Raw genomic sequence first — 23,726 nt, forward strand, 5'->3', positions numbered from 1 at the left:
GCTGCTTGCTGCCTCAAGGCCTGGACAGCTTGCTATCATCGACAGAAAAATGAATTCCCAAGTTTATCAAGACATTTTCCAGGAGAATGTGAGGCTATCTGTCCGCGAATTGAAGCTCAACAGAAGTTGAGTGATGCAACAGGACAACGACCCAAAACACAGAAGTAAATCAACGACAAAATGGCTTCAACAGAAGAAAATATGCCTTCTGGAGTGGCCCAGTCAGAGTCCTGACCTCAACCCGATTGAGATGCTGTGGCATGACCTCAAGAGAGTGGTTCACATCAGACATTCCAAGAATATTGCTGAACTGAAACAATACTTTTTGCATCCTGCACTGTGAATGTTTTCAAGGTGTGTTGAATAAAGACATGAAAACGTATAATTGTTTGTGTGTTATTAGTTTAAGCAGACTGTGTTTGTCTATTGTTGTGACTTAGATGAAGATAAGATCACATTTTATGACCAATTTATGCAGAAATCCAGGTAATTCCAAAGGGTTCACATACTTTTTCTTGCCACTGTGTAAAATGTTTACGTAAAAATATACATATTTTTAAAAGTAATTCTAGTGCCCGATTTCGGGGACTGTCAGCTTAAGAGGTTTTAAATAACAGCAGTGTATTAATAATGACACTGACAGCCTGCAAGGCTATTTTGATATGTCTGTTGCTCCCCTTCTAGATGCAGAGGAAACATTGACATCTCATAGCCTCAAGGTGATGGCTTGCTTTCCATTTCTGTGGAAATACTTGAGTGAATACAAATGAAGATATTTAAAGAATCCGGGATATGCTCAGTAGGCTAAGTCAGAAATGATGCACATTATGTTTGCCTGTGCAGAATTTGTGGGCGTTGTGGGGGTGTACTTTCAAGGGGTCAAACACCAACCGTCCGTTGGAAACACATGTTGCCATGGTGATGAGGACAACACGTGACAGTGACCAATCTTCATGGCAAAGATGTGTTGGCTGATTTTCATGTTCTCTGGGTGCAGGATGACCAAATACTCATACTGTACTGTACTCCAAGAGAAGAACTTGTTACTCCTGATTGTTGATCATCTAGCCAGCATCTCTTTAGACCACCACAAGGCTTTACTTCTCCCAATAAAAAACATACCGTATTCTTGTCCTTGCATACTGTATTTCACCTGTGGGCCTATAATATGTTAATAGTTTATCTCCATACAATATGGGGTAACAAAGAATCAGAGTGGGACTCCACCTTGCCTAAATAAATGTTAACCTTTTACTGCAGTGGGCTAAATCGGGGTCACACAGTGTGCTTCTTGGTAGTCTTAAACAAATCTTGGTAGTCTTTGAAACAAAACTATACACCTCACACACATGGTTATCGTCTTAAAAATATTTGACACCTGTACCATGTCAGATATACACTACCGTTCATAAGTTTGGGGTCACTAGAAATGTCCTTGTTTATGAAAGAAAAGCATTTTTTTTTGTCTATTAAAATAACATCAAATTGATCAGAAATACAGCGTGGACATTGTTAATGTTGTAAATGACTATTGTAGCTGGAAACGGATGATTTTTTATGGAATATCTACACAGGCGTACAGAGGCCCATTATCAGCAACCATCACTCCTGTGTTCCAATGTCACGTTGTGTTAGCTAATCCAAGTTTATAATTTTAAAAGGCTGTAATTGATCATTAGAAAACCCTTTTGCAATTATGTTAGCACAGCTGAAAACTGTTGTCTGATTAAAGAAGCAATAAAACTGGCCTTCTTTAGACTAGTTGAGTATCTGGAGCATCAGCATTTGTGAGTTCGATTACAGGCTCAAAATGGCCAGAAACAAATAACTTTTTTCTGAAACTCGTCAGTCTATTCTTGTTCTGAGAAATGAAGGCTATTCCATGTGAGAAATTGCCAAGAAACTGAAGATCTCGTACAACGCTGTGTACTACTCCCTTCGCAGAACAGCACAAACTGCCTCTAACCAGAATAGAAAGAGGAGTGGGAGACCCCGGTGCACAACTGAGCAAGAGGACAAGTACATTAGAGTTTCTAGTTTGAGAAACAGACACCTCACAAGTCCTCAACTGGCAGCTTCAGTAAATAGTACCCGCAAAACACCAGTCTCAACGTCAACAGTGAAGAGGCGACTCCGGGATGCTGGCCTTCTAGGCAGAGTTCCTCTGTCCAGTGTCTGTGTTCTTTTGCCCAACTTAATCTTTTATTTTTATTGGCCAGTCTGAGATATGGCTTTGTCTTTGCAGCTCTGCCTAAAAGGCCAGCATCCCTGAGTCACCTCTTCACTGTTGACATTGAGACTGATGTTATGCAGGTACTATTTAATGAAGCTGCCAGTTGAGGACTAACCAAGTATTGTAAACAGGTGTCGGTAGAATAGGATTGTCTAAAACCGGACTGAAGGTAATACAAAATGTTATTGTCATCAATGTACTGGACTGTACTTCCCTTGTTCAACTTGTTCAACATTCTGATGGAATACAATGTGGGCCAGATAAAGGAATGCCTCTGAATTTCATAGAGCTGCTAGATAGTAGCTGTCAGTTAAGGTAGGGTTAAATCTTTTATTTCCCCTTTGATCGATTGCAGAGATGGACTGTGTACACTTTATTTCCTGTGAAATGAACTGTGATGAGTTTTGGAGGTTGAACGTTTTTCAATCAAAAGAAAGAAACCACCCTAATTGGATGATATTGTGTCTCAGTTTAATGAAAAGTAATTTGATCTTCACTGGATATATAGAAGCATATACAGTATACTTATTTTATATTATGAAAATATATAGACTGTTGTGCAGTTATCAATATCCCACCCTGTTGTTGCCCTTCATAAGATCAGTGTGGTATAAACATAATGGATGTTTAATAAATAGTTTGAATACATTTAGGAAAAACTTTTTGGACAGCTTTGTTTATATGCGTAGCAGAACATTAGATTTTCGCATTTGACCTTTTTGGGTGATCTCATGGTTTTAGCCTGAAGGATATAGAGAGACTCAGTTTGATTTCTGGAGAGATTATTTGAGCACACAGCTTTGAAGAGGGAGGGGAAATGGAGAAAAGAGGAGTTAGATCAATGACTCAGTATATTCCACAGAAAGAGGATGAACACTAACACAAAGATTCATCTTACAGCTAGCTATACACTGGAGCGGCTGCATTCAGTATTCTTATAGATGCAGGAACTCTATGCTTTATTGACTTCTTGTCCACTTTAGCCCTCTTTGTAACGCAGTTGTTGAGGGGTAATATACAGTGCCAGGTGAAAGTGTACACACCCCTTTCACGGTCTTCACATTTTGCTGCCTTAAAATTAAATTAAAGTATTAATTTAGATGTTTTTCTCTACGGATCTACACAACCAACTCCACATGTTCAAAGTAAAAGAATGTTATAGAAGAACCCCTCCCCAAAAAACTGATGAGGTATTGATTGCATGTCTTCACACCCAGTAGTTAAGACTTAGTGGAAGAACTTGACAGCCATTACAGCTGTGAATCATTTGGAATATTATTCTACCAGCTTTGCACAATTCACTCCATTGTTTTTTGTCAAAATTGGTCAAGCTCAGTAAATTTGGTTAGGTATCAGTGATGGACAGCAATATTCAAACCTTGTCTCTGATTTTCAAGCAAATTTAAGTAGGACTGACACTAGTAGGACTGACACCCAGGAACACTCAACACCTATTGGAAAGACATTCTGGTGTGGCTTTGACATACTGCAAGCATTTTTGTAAATGTATCGCTGAAAAATAACTATCAGACTTAGGCGGGTTTTCCTCTCAATTTTTACATGGGCTTTGGTCTTTTCATATTTCTTTTGATCCCAACAAACTTCCCAGTCCCTGCCGGTGACAAGCATACCCATAACATGATGCTGCCACCACAATATTTGAAAATACAGAGGGTTTCACTTTGTGTTGTGTTGTATTGCATTTGACTCAAACCTGCAGTTTTTCTGTTAGGCCAAAAAGTTAATGTCTTTGCCACGTTGTCTTGCAGTATTACTTAACAGCCTTGTTGTAAACAGAATGCATGATTTGGAGTGGATATTCTTTTAAACAAGCTTCCCTGTTTTCACTCTGTCATACAGGCCAGTAACGCAGAGTGAATGCAATGATGTTGATCCCTTTATATTTTCTAGTATTTAGGTGTTAGCATCATGTTAGGGTATTTTTTATTTAACATTTATTTTTACAGGGAAGACATATTGAGACCTAGGTCTTTTTTTGAAATGCGCCTTGTATGATACAACATAAATATACACATTAGACACAATATATATATATATACACTAAATACAAAAACACAGATATGGTAAGCACAAATAAAACCTCACATATCACCCAGAAAAACAACTACATTCTTCCACAAATAACCCGGACGATGCTGGGCCAAGTGTGCGCCTCCCTATGGGACTCCCAATCAAGGCCGGTGGTGATGAAGCCTGGACTTGAACGAGGGTCTTAGTGAAGCCTCTAGCACTGAGATGCAGTGCCTTATAGACCAGTGCTCCCCTCGGGAGACTTAACCAATCCTGTGAACGGGTTAAGAAACTTAGGTGTCTATACTTCAACAGCAAAGTTAGATGAGACAGAAGTTTATGAAGTAGGGCCTTGTAAACAAAAAGGGAGTAATGTAGAGATCTACGGGTCTTTAGCGAAGTCCAGACAACTTTTTGATACAGGATTCAGTGATGAGGATCAAAACTGTCACCTGTAACAAAACAAAGGGCACTATGGGAGATGGCATCCAAAGGTTTTTAAGAGTAGTATCGGCTGCACTTTGATAAACAATATCACCATAGTCAAGAATCCTTTTAGAATTTGTCAATTGTATGAATATTTGGGGAGCCCAAGTAGGCTCCTTTCCAGCAGACGATGGGTTAAGGATGTCATACTGTAGCTGTTTAAAAATAGTCAGCAGAGCCACACGCATCCACACGTGCAGGAATGAGCACAGGCACATACCTGCACATCCTCACCCACACAAACACGCACACACGCACACAGTCAGGAACGCACACGCACAAGCACACGCACACGCACACACACACAAACACAGTGAAGAGGTGTTTTGGTTGGAAGTATCGATTTTTAGGGGCCTTACATAAAGACATGGTTGGTCTGCAGCAATTACTGATGTGAGGGAGTCGTCCTGGCAGATGGGAGCTTGACTGGAGGAGTACATCACACACATACACACACACTCACACACTCACGCACACACAGGCTCTGACTGACTGGAGAAGTTCTCTGGCTCTGAAGCATGGATAGGAGCCCAGGATTAAAGGAGTGTGTGTGTGTGTGTGTGTGTGTGTGTGTGTGTGTGTGTGTGTGTGTGTGTGTGTGTGTGTGTGTGTGTGTGTGTGTGTGTGTGTGTGTGTGTGTGTGTGTGTGTGTGTGTGTGTGTGTGTGTGCGTGTGCGTGTGCGTGAGAGTGAATGTGTGTGAGAGTGAATGTGTGTAGAGGAACCCAGGATTCTAGGAGTGGGTATTTCCTCTCCTCACCACTTTACTAAGCTCTCACAAAGCCACTGCAGCTAGTAATGACAAAGTTAATAACTAAACTCAAGGCAACAACTTTACTTTAGGAAATGGATGTGTCAAAGACAATCCATATTTTCTGTGCAGTGGGCTTTTATTCAGGAATGAAGATTGTTCAACCATTTCATTATTTGTTCTCTAAAATGTTTTTGAAGTGTATGGGATTGACCATAAACCTTTGATCAAGGTATTCCATTTGGTGTATCGGCAGGATGTTTCTTGTTTAGTCCAATCCTGCTACATGTTTTGTTGACTGTGGTCTTTCCGTCCATGTGAGCGCAATCAACAAACCTCCTCCACCATGTTACTGAGAGTGTGACTTAGCATTATCTGAATTGCGAGCCAAAATCACCTTAAATGTAAGATCAATCCAGGTCCACAGAAAATGTTCAGATATGAAGTTTCCTTTGAGTCTCATGTGAATGTTGTTGCTATCCCAAAGTAACTTACTTCAACTGTTTGGTTCCCAAGTACTTTGTATATGATCAAATAGTGACTTGTGAGCTGTAACGATACACTGTTTATGGCTTTCTATTTTAGTCCTATTGATTTACAGTAATGTAGGGAAAAGAAGCCTGGAACACCTTTCTCTTGTGAGGCTAAACTTTAAAGGAGTGTCTCCAGATCTCCACTCCATCAAACCCCTAGGGGACTGTACATAACGGCATGTTTGAAGCACCTTCTTACATCAAAGGAAATGCCACTCGGTACAAATATATTTGTTTATTATGTCTTCACACACTCCCAGAGAGAGGAGGCCGCTCTGAAGCTCACCGAACCGAGCAGGAACAAATGAAAGAAAAGGGAACAAACACGGGTCAGTTTAAAGAGGGTCAAACAGATACAGAAAAGCTGCTGCACCAAGGAAACAGTATCTGAACGAGGCCAAGAGCATCAATGCTTATTCACTTGATCCGTGTCATTAGGGAGTGCTAATTAAGTAATAATGCCTAAGGGGGTGTGGTATAGGGCCATTATACCACGGCTAAGGGCTGTTCTTATGTATGACGCATCGCTGAGGTCTTAGTCGTGGTATATTGGCCATATACCACAAACCCCCGAGCTGCCTTATTGCTATTATAAACTGGTTACCAACTTAATTAGATCAGTATAAAAAAATGTGTTGTCAGCCAATCAGCATTCAGTGCTTGAACCACCAAGTTTATAATGCATCTTAAATCGTCTCCATGCCCTAAAGGTTGTACTGTAACCTCCATTTTGTCCAGTTTTTGACCATGTGCTGACTATTGCCTCAGGTTGTATTGTGCAGATATACCCTAAACAGCTTTGTAAAAGGTGAACCACTTTAGAGTAGTCTTTGTCTTTTACGGTCCTCTTCATGGTAATATGTGAGTCACAGTTATATTTGAAACTGGTGGAAATGTCCTTATAACTGGTGTGCTTCTTCATGATCGTTTGAACAGGAATCTTTTTATTTCTGTTTCCGATATTAAGGTCCCCCTCATTTAATCGCTGATCATATTCGTATGAGATTCATTAGAGAGCTTGACAGAAGGACTGTGAGTTGTGTGTCATGTGGCCATAAAACTAAATGACATCGGCAGGATTATGATTTACCAAATTCCACTTGAAGAGTGCATGCTATATTATACATATTCTTATTTTTATTTATTTAGTTTAGATTTTTTTTACACATACTTATTTATTTGTTTCAAATAGGACAATCAACAGTTACATAAATAAAATATAAAATGTATGTTTTTCACCCCCCCAACCCCAAAACAAAGACAAAAACATAACAAGAACCAACATTAACAACAGATAAACAGAAAAAAATACATCCTCACATTCCCAATACTCAAAATAAACAAATAATAATATGCAGTCGCAGATAATGCAGATTATGCTTCAACTATAGCCAATATTCACAACCAAAAAGAGAGAAAATATACAGATTCCAATATACAATTCCAATGCTTCTACAATGTCACCGTTTTACAGAAATTCAAAAACAGATTCCAATGAACACTTTTTTTTCACTATATAAGTACATTTTTCAAGAGCTTGACATTAATTATTTTAACCAATGACGAGTGGGAACTGACATACTTCCAGTGGAGAGCATTTGAACGTCTAGCTCGTATTAGACAGAGGTCAACTGTTTTCTTTTCTCTCCTATGTAAAGACAAATTCTCTGACAAAAAATGTAAGATGCAAAATGTAGGGATTATTGGTATTAGGGTAAAGGTCATCTCAGAGATGTAACGCTGAAGTGAGCTCCCAAACCTTTATATCTCAGCACACTCCCATAAGCAATGATACAAGGTTCCTACTGTAGATGCATGTTACTTTTAAAACACAGGTCTTGGATTTTAGGGTCAAACTTGGGAAGCTTAACAAGGGTGATATACATGTATGTTCTCATTTTCCAATTGTTTTGCAACAATTTCCGGCGAGTGTTTAGTGTCTGTATCTGAGCTCTAGAGCATATCATACGCCAGTCCTCTTCGGAAATATCTTCTTCCATATCTTGTATCCACTGAAGTCTCTTACTATCAGAGTTGTCTTTTTGAGTAGCTACCATTTTCCCATATAGTAATGTCATGTGACCTCTCCCATAACACATATCAACAGAGAACATTTCTAAAGTGGTCAAATGAGGTTGTAGGGCAGATTGTTTTGGACTGGAAAAAATAAATATTTTCAATTGTAAGTATTTGAAAAAATGCCCTTTAGTTCTTCAAATGACATGAGCCCTTTTTCATTGTATAAGTCCATTACTTTAACAGTACCTTTTCTTTCCCATTCTTTAAACCCCAAGTCATTTTTATCAGGTGTGAAATTGTCTTTGCCCCAAAATTGGTGTACAACTGGATAATACAGGGGATTCACACAATATTGCTGTACTTCGTGCCATATAAATAGGTTGTTTTTACCAAAAGGATTAGTAGTGTTCTTCTTAGTTTCTTAAAGGGAGCAGAGTACAAATATCCATCCAAAGTTAAGTCTTTCGTGGATAAGATTTCAGTCTGCAGCCAGGGTAAGTATGGTTCCTTGGAAAACCAAAACATTGCAGCCCTCAGTTGTGGAGACCAGTAATGCCACTGTAGGTTTGGAAGTTTTAACCCCCCTCTGTCTTAGGGCAAATAAATAAGAGAAAGTCTAAGCCTTGGTTTTCTGTTGCTCCAGATAAAATGTTAGTATCTTTCTGATCTTTGGAAAAAATTAACGTGGTGGAGCCAGAGGAATTGATTGAAATAGATAAAGATATTGAGTCAGAATATTCATGTTAATTATATTTATTCTAACAATAATAGATTTGGCTGTAATGATGTCCATCTGTTGATGGATTTTGTTACACTCGTTACCATGGGTTCATCATTTGTTGAACTCAAGGAGCTAATTTCTGATGTGATTTTAATACCAAGATATGTAAAACCTTGTTCTGTATTCTTAATGAAATGCTGTAATTTCTTTCTACTCTGCAAGTGGCGTGATCTAGATGAGGATCAAGAGTGCAATTAAAATCCCCTGCCATTAGGACTTTACCAGGAAGGGAGGCTATACTATGAATAGAAAGAAATTCTCAAATAATTTGAGATTATTATCATTAGGAACATATACATTAACCAGATTAATACGTTCATTCAAAAGAGTTTCCTGTATCAAAATGTATCTACCCAGCTGTATCAGTTATAATATTTTCCATTTGAAATGGAACAGATTTTTTAATTAAAACCATAATACCATGAGAATGAGAGGAGAAACAGGATGCCATCACTTGTGCTTGCAATCTCCTGTATATTTTAATTAGCTCATCCTTCAAAAAGTGAGTTTCTTGTAGGAACACAATAGATTAGTAATAACCTGTTTAAGCTTGGATAGTTTATCAACTCCACGGACATTCCACAAAGTAAATTTCAGTTTTGCATTTGAAGTCATATAACTAAAGATATGAACATGGAATAAGCTAGAGTATAAACACATTTCTAAAATATGTTTAGTAACCACAAGCACTGCATGAGTATTTTGTAGTGAGAAAAATATGTAAAGATCTGTTGAAACAAAAAACCTAAAACTTTCCTAACAGTAAAACACTGAACCCCATTCCCCTGGCTCCCTAACCGAGACACTCAAAGCTTCCCCTCCCACATCCTCCTAATCGTAAAGTGTAGCCTGGTTGACAACTGATCCAGTAAAGGGAGCAGTCTAATCTAAGTGGCGCTAAACAAAACAAAGTGTCTCCTGCCTTCTCTCGACTATTTTACCTCACGAACCAAACAAAAGGCATACCTAGCAACATGCTATGCGACATGCTTAAGTGCTAATGTCCGAGAAGCCGATGCTTGGAAGATATATTGGCATGTGTGTTGTTAGGCCCAAACACTGGCTTTGAAGGCATTATCACTTTTATACAACAGGTTACCAACATGTTCAAGTAATGATTGACATATTTGAATAAAAACTTTATTTTGATACATTTATTCATGCTACTTCATCCTTCCACAATATATAGTCCCGACACAAATGTAGGGTTGCTACCCAAGCCGGCTGGTCTATCGGTTCGGTTGCCAGAGACGTGACCCAATCGTTCAGTATTTTTGTTCTTTATCTATGGACGCAACCCAGTTGTTCGTTCTAAATGTTCCATCGCCGTGCTGGCTGGCAATGTTCTTATCTGTTGGTTGCTACCTAGCCAACTACGGGTAACTTACAGTCCCGCCAACAAGTGCAGCCAGAATAACAGCAAAGTAGCTGTATTTGCATTTGTTTAAGCTGTTTTCTAGTGATATTTATTTGGAAACATCCATAACAATGAGCTAATGAGGCACGATTTTATCTGGCATAGAAAATGTGTTCACTTGTCAAGACACTGTTATTCAGAGGAGTTATTATTCGATTAAATGTTATGCTAGCTAGCTGCCAACAAATTGGCTAACGTTAGTTTGCTAGCTTGTAACCAGTCACATAATCCATGGTGGTTTAATTCTCCGAAGTCCAGGGTGGTGATAAACTTCACAGCGGTAATAAACTTCACAGCAGCAAACACGACTAGAAAGAAGAATCACGTTATACATCACAGATGAATGCCAAGGCTTGAGAGGGAGATTCAAACTCGTGTGACCGTCCATTGTACGTCAGACGTAGTTTAGTTGGGAAAGCTATTCCATAGGCAATGTTGAGGGATGGACCTGAGCTGGCGTTTAACCCAGTCGTAGCCTTTTATTTTTTGGTGCTGGTCCGCTGATATGTCAGAGAAGAACATGATCTCTTGGTCCCCGTACATCACCTTACCCTTGGCTCTGGCTTTCCACAACAGTCAGACTTTGTCTTGAAAGTTGAGAAACTTCATGATAAGGACTTGGGCCTTTAGGAGCTGGAAGCCAATGGGCTCTTTCAACGCACAGGGGGTCCGAAAAGATGTCCGGTCCCAATGCCTGGGCAGCCATTTCTCAAGTGATGCAACTGCATCAACATTTTTCACTTTTCGGGTAGATCAACCAGTTTCAAATTTTACCTCCTGTGGTGGATCTCGAGCGAGCTTAGTTTTGAAGTAATGTCGGCCACCTGTTTTTCCAACTTTTCGGTCGTTGTTTTGACAGTGACTACAGTAACTTCCACCATGCTAATGCGTTCCTCTGCTTTGTCAAAGCGCGTGTAGTTAAGGTAAAGTTTAACCTCACTAATTCCTGTTACAACACTTTCGAGTTTGTTGGAAAAGTTCGCCCTCATGGAAGAGATTGCTTCCAAGACCCCTTTGCACTGATTCTGGTTTTGGATATGCCTGTAATTTTAGCAGAAGTTGGCTGGAGAACTAGGAGTTAGGAGTTTGTTTTGATTTATTTGATTAATGTTAATAGATGTCTTGTGCTGACAAGTATTGGCAATGGTGGCAAATATACAGTCAATGTCCAGTTTGTTAGGTACCCAGTTTATGAAAATGGTTTGCCCTTACAGACAGAGACACGTGGCCGTGGCTTGCTATATAAAGCAGGCCGATAGGCATCAAGGCATTCAGTTACTGTTTGATTGAACATTAGAATGTACAAAATGAGTGACCTAAGCGATTTTGAGGGTGGTATGTTTGTCAATACCAGGTTTTTCAGTTTTGCAGAAACAGTTGGCCTCCAGGGCTTTTCACACACGACAGTGTCTAGAGGTTATTGAGAAGGAAAGGGGGATACCTAGTCATTTGTACAACTGAATGCCTTCAACTAAAATGTGTCTTTTACATTTAACCCAACCCTCTGAATCAGAGAGGTGTATGGGGGGGGGGGGGGGGGGGGGGAGTTGCCTTAATCAATCCACAGCACAGTAGGTTTACTGCCTTGGGGGAAGAATGTTTTTTTTTTACCTTGTCAGCTTGGGGATTCGATCTAGGAACCTTTCGATAACTGGCCCAATGCTCTAACCACTGGGTTACCCACCACCCGAATGGTGCTATAACCAAAAAACATCCAGTAAGGGGCATCCCTGTGGGAGAGAACAGTTAGTTGATGACAAGTTGAAGGAGAATGGAAAGAATCGTTCAAGCTAACAGACGGTCCACAAACAGGCAAATATTGGTACAGTATGACACTGCTGTGCAGAACGACATCTCTGAACACACAACTTGTCGGTCCTTGTCACGTATTGGCTATTGCAGCAGACGACCACAGCGGGTTCCACTCCTATCAGCTAAAAACAAGAAAAAGCAGCTCCAGTGGGCACCCGATCACCAACACTGGGCAATTACGGAGAGGAAAAACATTGCCTGGTCTGACGAATCCCAGTTCCTGTTGTGCCATGCTGATGGCAGAGTCAGGATTTGGCGTAAGCAGGATGAGTCCATGGCCCCATCCTGCCTGGTGTCAATGGTACAGGCTGGTGGCAGTGGTGTAATAATGTGGGGAACATGTTAGGCCCCTTGACTACAAAAGGAAGCACAGCACAGAGCTGCCCAGTGACATGAGCCTATCAGACGAGCTAAATCACTTCTATGCTCGCTTCGAGGCAAGCAAAACTGAGGCATGCATGAGAGCATCAGTTGTTCTGGACGACTGTGTGATCACGCTCTCCGTAGCCGACATGAGTAAGACCTTTAAACAGGTCAACATTCACAAGGCTGCGGGGCCAGACGGATTACAAGGACATGTGCTGCCGGCATGTGCTGACCAACTGGCAGGTGTCTTCACTGACATTTTCAACATGTCCCTGATTGAGTCTGTAATACCAACATGTTTCAAGCAGACCACCATAGTCCCTGTGCCCAGGAACACTAAGGCAACCTGCCAAAATGTCTACAGACCCATAGCACTCACGTCCGTAGCCATAAAGTGCTTTGAAAGGCTGGTAATGGGTCACATCAACACCATTATCCCAGAAACCCTAGACCCACTCCAATTCGCATACCGCCCAATCAGATCCACAGATGATGCAATCTCTATTGCACTCCACACTGCCCTTTCCCACCTGGACAAAAGGAACACCTATGTGAGAATGTTATTCATTGACTACAGCTCAGCGTTCAATACCATAGCGCCCTCAAAGCTCATCACTAAGCTAAGGATCCTGGGACTAAACACCTCCGTCTGCAACTGGATACTGGACTTGGTGAGGGTAGGTGAGGTTAGGGTAGGTAGCAACACATCTGCCACACTGATCCTCAAAACTGGAGCCCCTCAGGGGTGCGTGCTCAGTCCCCTCCTGTACTCCAACACCATCATTTGCTGATGACACCATAGTGGTAGGCCTGATCACCGACAACGACGAGACAGCCTATAGGGAGGAGGTCAGAGACCTGGCCGGTTGGTGCCAGAATAACAACCTATCCCTCAACGTAATCAATACTAAGGAGATGATTGTGAACTACAGGAAAAGGTGGACCGAGCATGCCCCTATTCTCAACGACGGGGCTGTAGTGGAGCAGGTTGAGGGCTTCAAGTTCCTTGGTGTCCACATCACCAACAAACTAGAATGGTCCAAACACACTAAGATAGCCGTGAAGAGGGCACGACAAAGCCTATTCCCCCTCAGGAAACTAAAAAGATTCAGATTCTCAAAAGGTTCTACAGCTGCAACATCGAGAGCATCCTGACTGGTTGCATCACTGCCTGGTGCGGCAACTGCTCGGCCTCTGACCGCAAGGCACTATAGAGGGTAGTGCGTACGGCCCAGAACATCACTGAGGCTAAGCTGCCTGCCATCCAGGACCTCTACACCAGGCAGTGTCAGAGGAAGGCCCTAAAAATTGTCAAAGACCACAGCCACCCCAGTCATAGACTGTTCTCTCTACCATGGCAAGCGGTACTGGAGTGCAAAGTCTCGGACCAAAAGGCTTCTCAACAGTTTTTACCCCACAAGCCATAAGACTCCTGAACAGGTAATCAAATGGCTACCCGGACTATTTTCATTGTGTGCCATCCCGACCCCTCTTTTACGCTGCTGCTACTCTCTGTTTATCATATACGCATAGTCACTTTAACTAAACATTCATGTACATACTACCTCAATTAGCCCGACCAACCGGTGCCCCCGCACATTGGCTACCCAGACTATCTGCATTGTGTCCCTCCACCCAACACCCGCCAACCCCTCTTTTACGCTACTGCTACTCTCTCTTTATCGTATATGCATAGTCACTTTAACCATACCTTCATGTACATACTACCTCAATCAGCCTGACTAACCGGTGCCTGTATATAGCCTCGCTACTGTTATTGGTAAGTAAGCATTTCACTGTAAGGTCTACACCTGTTGTATTTGGCGCACGTGACAAATAAACTTTGTTTTGATACCAATTGATCAACTTTTCCATGTCCCAAAGATTTCAGGCTGTTCTGGAGGCAAAGGTGGATGTACCTAATAAACTGGCCACTACGTGTATATTGTCATTAGTTGTTATGATGTAACTCTCTTATAGTTCATAGCCCATTGTAAGAGATATAGACCTTCTAAAATGGTGCTGGCACCTTCTCTAAGAGTCTCGCCCCTCCTGAGAGGCATTTGAGCTTTTCAGTGGAATAGGGCTCTGCTCAGCTGAAGAGCTGTTTATACAGCAAACACCAGAAAAAGATGGAGTGAGGGACCTCAGGTGGATTTGGAGGTGTTGTTAATAGGATCGGAAGCAGCTGGGGTGGCCATGAGTTGGGGAAATGTCATTCTGCTCCACCTTGTAAATTGTGTGTCACATTGTAATCCATGATAGTCAAGTGCCCCTGTCCCTGAAGCAGATGGGCATCCATTCCGTTCTGCGCCTTGAAAATAATACTAAACTATTTCCTAAAGCATTGGCATCACCTCATGTATACACAACACATTCTGTCTTCATTCATCCGTCTCACATTTTGGTTTTCTTTCTTGCCCAAAATATTTGTCAAAATAAGTCAGGGGTTTATTTTGGCCACAAACATGCCCACATATCCCTATTCTGACACCCCACTACATCAATGCAACAGCAAATGTTATTTACTACACCGCATGTCACTAACAATAAGCTACAGAGTGAATGAAGTACATTTTATTATGATAATTCATTATACTTAGTGATAGGTACATCTACTCATTCCTGCTTTCTCTAATCACTTGAATGAATATATACAATTGTCCCTTATGTATTAAATTATAGATTCATTCAATGTCATTCAAATTCAAATGGGGGTCCATATCTTTTTTTTTTTACATAGACATGTTTGCAGTCGCCTATTTTCCACCTGCAAATGTTATCTAGAATGTAATCTCACAGAGCTACATTTCATTTCCATAAGGCTTACACTGACTTAACACATCTAATACCGTACATAATTATGTTAACAATGTGTTTTGTGATTCTTGGCTACTGCAAAAGCAATCACAGTAGATACCGGAGCAGATTCATCCCAGATCTACCCATCATCAAGTGTATGTAGGGAAGATTGTTCATCATCACCTGAACCAGTTTCCTGTATGCTAGATCTTTTACAATCAGTAATTGACTGGCCGACGGTCTACAACGCATATGAATGATGGGATTTGGTCACTCGTAAGGAAAGGGGCTTTTGAGCTGTGGGGGAAGTATTTTAAGGACGGACCTGGTCAGTATGCTCAGATAGGAAGAGGCAAAATGAGAGGGCTCACTCTTGCCAAAATCTGTCCAGAATAAGCCCAATCCGTTTCTATGGGCTTAGTATGCAAACCTAAGCTTTTCGCCTGCCTTGCTGCCTTTGGGACAACGACTCCCATTGTTAGGGCGGAGACATGAATATCTCTTCATTATACAGATCTCTGGTATGCTTTAGATTAGTTTAAATTTAAATAACTATTGGAAAAGCCAACATTTCCTCTTCTTAGGTTTCTGTCATACATTTTTGTCCTGAAGTGACCTTTTACATACAGTAACCCAGTTCATTTTTTAACGAATGCATTTTGGTCTGTCAAAATGGCCACAGTGGCTCTCTTAAAACTTCTCTAGGGTAGGGGGCAGCATTCGGAATTTTGGTTGAAATGCATGCCCAAATTAAACTGCCTGCTTCTCGGGCCCAGAAGATATGATATGCATATAACTGGTAGATTTTGATAGAAAACACTCGAAAGTTTCCAAAACTGTTAAAATAGTGTCTGTGAGTATAACAGAACTGATTTGGTAGGCGAAAACCTGAGAAAAATCCATTCAGAAAGTAGTTATTGTTTTGGTTTTGTAGTTTTCTATTCAATCCCATTACAGTATCCATTGACTTAGGACTCAAATAGCAGTTTCTATGCCTTCCACTAGATGTCAACAGTCTTTAGAAATTGTTTCAGGCTTGTATTCTGAAAAATGAGGAAGTAAGAGCAGTCTGAATGAGTGGACCCTAAAGTGTCACAGAGCTTTTTCATGCGCGAGACGGAGAGAGTGCGTTTCTTGTTAACCTTTTAAATTGACAATGTAATTGTCCGGTTGAAATATTATTGATTATTTAGGCTAAAAACAACCTGAGGATTGAATATAAACATGTTTCTATGAACTTTACGGATACAATTTGGATTTTTTTGTCTTCCTGTTTTGACTGCATTTGAGCCTGTGGATTACTGAAGAAAACGCGCAAACAAAACGGAGGTTTTAGGATATAAAGAGACTTTATCAAACAAAAGGAACATTTATTGAGTAAATGAATGTCTGCTGAGTGCAACCATATGAAGATCATCAAAGGTAAGGGATTAATTTTATCTCTATTTCTGACTTGTGTAACTGTTCTACTTGGCTGGTTACTGTTTGTAATGATTTGTCTAGTGGGCTATGTTCTCAAATAATCAAATAATAATTCTCAAATAAGGTATGCTTTCGCCCGTAAAGCATTTTTTAAATCTGACACCGTGGTTGGATTCACAAGAAGTTAATCTTTAAAACTATGTAAAATATGTTTTGTTTTCAGAATTTTTATAATGAGTATTTCTGTATTTGAATTTGGCGCCCAGTAGTTTCACTGGCTGTTGAAGAGGTGGGACGCTAATGTCTCACGTACCCAAGAGAGGTTTTAAGATCCAATCTATACACTGTGAAAGTGAATGCGCCATTTGTTCACCTCACATCACTTTATCCCTTGGAGAACTATGATCGCTATTGGAGAAAAAAACTATAATTCATTTAAATGTTCTGTTTTTTTCATCGTCTTTAGCGCATCCGCTACATTTGTTGGTAGAGATTGACCAGTCACTTGTGTAGCATATTTAAAACCTTATTTTTGAAATTGAAGTTATTTAGTGCTTAGGCACACGACACAGGTAGGCTGATTCTATAACACTTCTCTGTGTTGTCTTCTTCACAGAGATCCGTGAGGCGTTCAAGGTATTTGACCGTGATGGGAATGGCTTCATCTCGAAGCAAGAGCTGGGCATGGCCATGAGGTCTCTGGGGTACATGCCCAATGAGGTGGAGCTGGAGGTCATCATACAGAGACTGGACATGGACGGTGAGATAGACACATGCACACACACAAAGACACACGCATACGCGCACGCACACGCACACGCACACACAGACAGACAGACAGACAGACACAGACAGACAGACAGACAGACAGACAGACAGACAGACAGACACACACACACACACACACACACACACACACACACACACACACACACACACACACACACACACACACACACACACACACACACACACACACACACACACACACACACATGCACGTACACTGACACTGATGTACCCACGTACATGGACACACAAACAGGCATGCACACAGACATGCACACATTCACGCATTTATGACACAGACGGGCGCTCACACCCACCAACCCGAACACACCCACACACACACACACACACACACACACACACACACACACACACACACACACACACACACACACACACACACACACACACACACACACACACACACACACACACACACACACACACACACACACACACACACACACACACACACACACACACACACACACTAGCATACCAGGTGTCATCAAAATTCCTGTCATCAACAGGTGATGGTCAGGTGGATTTCGAAGAGTTTGTCACTCTCCTCGGACCCAAGCTGACAGCAGCCGGAATGCCAGACAAGTTCCACGGAACAGACTTTGACTCTGTGTTCTGGAAGGTAAGTAATCATAAACCGCTTCCTTCCTGCTTATTACAACTGACAAGCTACAAAAGCTTCTGGGTGATTAGGATGTTATGCTATACTGTAACTGTCATCTATTGCACCATTTATCCATCGCATGGAGACTTTGTGACTTGAAAGGAGAACAAATGTAATTCCCAGATTCAGTGGAGGGTTGATAAGGCAGTGACCCCTGGTGAGTAATGATGCTTTTGTTTGGTTAGCTTTTGGAAACGTTAGCTTGCGCATACAACTTTCCCCCGACATCACACTTATACATTGTAATTTTTGATTTACCTGATATAGTCGGATGGCTAGCATTTGATGTCTGCGGAGGTGTTGTCTTCTAGCCAGTCATAATTGACTGTAACTGACTGTAACTGATAACTGAAAACACAACTGTGGGACGAACGAGTGGCACATTTCCGGGCAAGAGCAGTCCATTTAAAATCCATTCATTCTTCCCTCACCCCTTGCCCTGCGAGTGTCAACTCGTCAGACATCATGATACGTCATCAGAAGTGTCCACTTAATTTGAGGGCTGAGCGGAGAATGTGTGACTTTTATGTGTTTGGAATGCAACCTTAGTATTTACTTAGTACTTAGTATTTTTAGTAATGTTCTTCTGTCAAAACTGTGTCCTTCCTTCCTGACTTTCAACAACCACCCCAACCCATTTTATACACTAGTCTTACGATCGAATGAAGTAAAATCAATTTAGATTAAATCAGGTTTTTACTGTGTGACAGTTTCTCAGATAATTACCCTCCATATTGACAGTAGTAGGAGTTAACAAGTATTTAGAGACTGATTCAGAGTCAGACATGTGTTTGCAATATCTATGCAGTGTCTTTGTATACAATCCAGATTCTAGAACAAACTCATATCTTATTGTGTGTGCCCCTCCCGCCCTAAAAAAAACTACATATAAAATTTACATTTTCACATGTGAAATAGCTGTTTTCACATGCTGAGCTAAAATTTCACTTGACACCATATTTTCACGTGTATTACATTTTTTATTCACATGTTAACACCAACTTTTCACATGTGATAACAAAAACATGTCTTCACCTAACGTAAATTGCAGTTGCACATGTGAAATGTGTGCTTGGCCTTATTAAAATCGGTTATGCAGATTCACGTGAGAAACGTTCTTATGTGAAAATCGCATATTGACATGTAAAAACAATCACATGTTTTTATTTTATTTCACCTTTATTTAACCAGGTAGGCTAGTTGAGAACAAGTTCTCATTTGCAACTGCGACCTGGCCAAGATAAAGCATAGCAGTGTGAACAGACAACACAGAGTTACACATGGAGTAAACAATAAACAAGTCAATAACATGGTAGAAAAAAAAGAGAATCTATATACAATGTGTGCAAAAGGCATGAGGTAGGCAATAAATCGAATAATTATAATTTAGCAGATTAACACTGGAGTGATAAATCATCAGATGATCATGTGCAAGAAGAGATACTGGTGTGCAAAAGAGCAGAAAAGTAAATAAATAAAAGCAGTATGGGGGGGTGAGGTAGGTAAATTGGGTGGGTAGTTTACAGATGGACTATGTACAGCTGCAGCGATCGGTTAGCTGCTCGGATAGCAGATTTTTAAAGTTGTTGAGGGAGATAAAAGTCTCCAACTTCAGAGATTTTTGCAATTCGTTCCAGTCGCAGGCAGCAGAGAACTGGAAGGAAAGGCGTCCAAATGAGGTTTTGGCTTTAGGGATGATCAGTGAGATACACCTGCTGGAGCGCGTGTTGCGGGTGGGTGTAGCCATCGTGACCAGTGAACTGAGATAAGGCGGCACTTTACCTAGCATAGCCTTGTAGATGACCTGGAGCCAGTGGGTCTGACGACGAACATGTAGCGAGGGCCAGCCGACTAGGGCATACAGGTCGCAGTGGTGGGTCGTATAAGGTGCTTTAGTAACAAAACGAATGGCACTGTGATAAACTGCATCCAGTTTGCTGAGTAGAGTATTGGAAGCTATTTTGTAGATGACATCGCCGAAGTCGAGGATCGGTAGGATAGTCAGTTTTACTAGGGTAAGTTTGGCGGCGTGAGTGAAGGAGGCTTTGTTGCGGAATAGAAAGCCGATTCTTGATTTGATTTTGGATTGGAGATGTTTGATATGAGTCTGGAAGGAGAGTTTGCAGTCTAGCCAGACACCTAGGTACTTATAGATGTCCACATATTCTAGGTCGGAACCGTCCAGGGTGGTGATGCTAGTCGGGCGTGCGGGTGCAGGCAGCGAACGGTTGAAAAGCATGCATTTGGTTTTACTAGCGTTTAAGAGCAGTTGGAGGCCACGGAAGGAGTGTTGTATGGCATTGAAGCTCGTTTGGAGGTTAGATAGCACAGTGTCCAAGGAAGGGCCGGAAGTATATAGAATGGTGTCGTCTGCGTAGAGGTGGATCAGGGAATCGCCCGCAGCAAGAGCAACATCATTGATGTATACAGAGAAAAGAGTCGGCCCGAGAATTGAACCCTGTGGTACCCCCATAGAGACTGCCAGAGGACCGGACAACATGCCCTCCGATTTGACACACTGAACTCTGTCTGCAAAGTAGTTGGTGAACCAGGCAAGGCAGTCGTTAGAAAAACCGAGGCTACTGAGTCTGCCGATAAGAATATGGTGATTGACAGAGTCGAAAGCCTTGGCCAGGTCGATGAAGACGGCTGCACAGTAATGTCTTTTATCGATGGCGGTTATGATATCGTTTAGTACCTTGAGCGTGGCTGAGGTGCACCCGTGACCGGCTCGGAAACCGGATTGCACAGCGGAGAAGGTACGGTGGGATTCGAGATGGTCAGTGATCTGTTTGTTGACTTGGCTTTCGAAGACCTTAGATAGGCAGGGCAGGATGGATATAGGTCTGTAACAGTTTGGGTCCAGGGTGTCTCCCCCTTTGAAGAGGGGGATGACCGCGGCAGCTTTCCAATCCTTGGGGATCTCAGATGATACGAAGGAGAGGTGGTGATAGGGGGTGCGACAATGGCGGCGGACAGTTTCAGAAATAGGGGGTCCAGATTGTCAAGCCCAGCTGATTTGTATGGGTCCAGGTTTTTCAGCTCTTTCAGAACATCTGCTATCTGGATTTGGGTAAAGGAGAAGCTGGGGAGGCTTGGGCGAGTAGCAGCGGGGGGGGCGGGGCTGTTGGCCAAGGTTGGAGTCGCCAGGAGGAAGGCATGGCCAGCCATTGAGAAATGCTTGTTGAAGTCTTCGATTATCACGGATTTATCGGTGGTGACCGTGTTACCTAGCCTCAGTGCAGTGGGCAGCTGGGAGGAGGTGCTCTTGTTCTCCATGGACTTTACAGTATCCCAGAACTTTTTGGAGTTAGAGCTACAGGATGCAAATTTCTGCTTGAAAAAGCTGGCCTTTGCTTTCCTGACTGACTGCGTGTATTGGTTCCTGACTTCCCTGAACAGTTGCATATCGCGGGGGCTCTTCGATGCTATTGCAGTTCGCCACAGGATGTTTTTGTGCTGGTCGAGGGCAGTCAGGTCTGGAGTGAACCAAGGGCTATATCTGTTCTTGGTTCTGCATTTTTTGAACGGAGCATGCTTGTCTAATATGGTGAGGAAGTAACATTTAAAGAATGACCAGGCATCCTCAACTGACGGGATGAGGTCAATATCCTTCCAGGGTACCCGGGCCAGGTCGATTAGAAAGGCCTGCTCGCAGAAGTGGTTTAGGGAGCGTTTGACAGTGATGAGGGGTGGTCGTTTGACCGCGGACCCGTGGCGGATACAGGCAATGAGGCAGTGATCGCTGAGATCTTGATTGAAGACAGCAGAGGTGTATTTGGAGGGCAGGTTGGTCAGGATAATGTCTATTAGGGTGCCCATGTTTACGGATTTAGGGTTGTACCTGGTGGGTTCCTTGATGATTTGTGTGAGATTGAGGGCATCAAGCTTGGAATGTAGGACTGCCGGGGTGTTAAGCATATCCCAGTTTAGGTCACCTAACAGAACAAACTCTGAAGCTAGATGGGGAGCGATCAATTCACAGATGGTGTCCAGGGCACAGCTGGGAGCTGAGGGGGGTCGGTAGCAGGCGGCAACAGTGAGAGACTTATTTCTGGAGAGATTAATTTTTAAAATTAGAAGTTCGAACTGTTTGGGCATAGACCTGGAAAGTATGACAGAACTTTGCAGGCTATCTCTGCAGTAGATTGCAACTCCTCCCCCTTTGGCAGTTCTATCTTGACGGAAAGTGTTATAGTTGGGTATGGAAATCTCAGAATTTTTGGTGGCCTTCCTAAGCCAGGATTCGGACACGGCAAGGACATCAGGGTTGGCAGAGTGTGCTAAAGCGGTGAGTAAGGCAAACTTAGGGAGGAGGCTTCTGATGTTGACATGCATGAGGCCAAGGCTTTTTCGATCACAGAAGTCAACAAATGAGGGTGACTGGGGACATGCAGGGCCTGGGTTTACCTCCACATCACCCGAGGAACAGAGGAGTAGTAGGATGAGGGTGCGGCTAAAGGCTATCAAAACTGGTCGCCTAGAGCGTTGGGGACAAAGAATAAAAGGAGCAGATTTATGGGCGTGGTAGAATAGATTCTGGGCATAATGTGCAGACAGGGGTATGGAGGGGCGCGGGTACAGCGGAGGCAAGCCCAGGCACTGGGTGATGATAAGAGAGGTTGTATCTCTGGACATGCTGGTCTCAATGGGTGAGGTCACCGCATGTGTGGGGGGTGGGACAAAGGAGGTAACAGAGGTACGGAGAGTGGAACTACAGGGTCCATTGCAAACCAAAACAATGATAATGATAACTAGCCTGAACAACAGTATGCAAGGCATATTGATATATGAGAGAGACATACAATAAGGCATAAAGTGATTGCAGGTCTTGATTGGGAGAGCTAGCTAAAACAACAGGTAAGATAACAGCAGCAATAACAGGGTGCTAGTCTAACACAGCAACAACAGGTAAAAATGGCGACGACTCGGCAGAGAGGGTCGGATTAACTACACACAGATCCTGAGTTAAAGCACAGAGCCGACAGATAAAACGCAAATAAACAGAATGGAGTACCGTGAATTAATGGACAGTCAAGCATGCATCAGCTATGTAGCCAAGTGATCATAGTGTCCAGGGGGCAGCCGTAGATGGAGCAGGGAGGCCTCCACTAAGCTAGCACGCGGCGTTTAAAGTTAGTAGCCCGGGGGGTGGTCTGCTCAGACGGAGGGGGTCTGCTCAGACGTGGTCGTGTCGACAGAGAATCCAAGCCGGATGGCGAAAGAGAGGTTGTGAATTGTAGAATTGTGTTTGCTAACTGGTGCTAGCTTCGTGGCAGTGGCGCTAGCTGCGCTAGCTGCAAGCTAGCTGTGAGGATCAGAAGTAGTGGCTCAGGGATTACGGCAGGAATCCGGCGTTGTTGTCGAGAGACAGTCCGATGCTGGTTAATTGGTGAGTAATATCCAGGCTAATAACAGGGCTGGTGTCTGTGCAGAAGGTAAAAGCTACTAGCAGCGGCAAAAAAATGGCTAAATTAGCTTGTAGCTGATTTAGACCAGTTGTGATGGATTGGCAGGGCTCTGTGTCGGCAAAAAAAAAAAGGTCCAGTCCAATTGGCAAAAGAGGTATTGTAGCCCAAGAATTCGCTGGTAGACCTCTT

At 42.3% G+C, this 23,726-nt stretch overlaps 1 protein-coding gene across 2 annotated transcripts in view; it reads left to right on the forward strand.

Moving 5' to 3' along the window:
- LOC139545015 (calcium-binding protein 7-like) overlaps nt 1-23,726 on the forward strand; it is a 61,562-nt gene that overhangs the window by 29,396 nt on the left and 8,440 nt on the right. For both annotated transcript variants that reach the window (XM_071352328.1, XM_071352329.1), the window contains exons 2-3: nt 17,269-17,412; nt 17,972-18,084. In XM_071352328.1, coding sequence (XP_071208429.1) covers nt 17,269-17,412; nt 17,972-18,084 — 257 coding nt within the window. The remainder of the gene's footprint in view (nt 1-17,268; nt 17,413-17,971; nt 18,085-23,726) is intronic.

The sequence above is a fragment of the Salvelinus alpinus genome, chromosome 19 (assembly GCF_045679555.1).
Source record: "Salvelinus alpinus chromosome 19, SLU_Salpinus.1, whole genome shotgun sequence".
Classification (NCBI taxonomy): domain Eukaryota; kingdom Metazoa; phylum Chordata; class Actinopteri; order Salmoniformes; family Salmonidae; genus Salvelinus; species Salvelinus alpinus.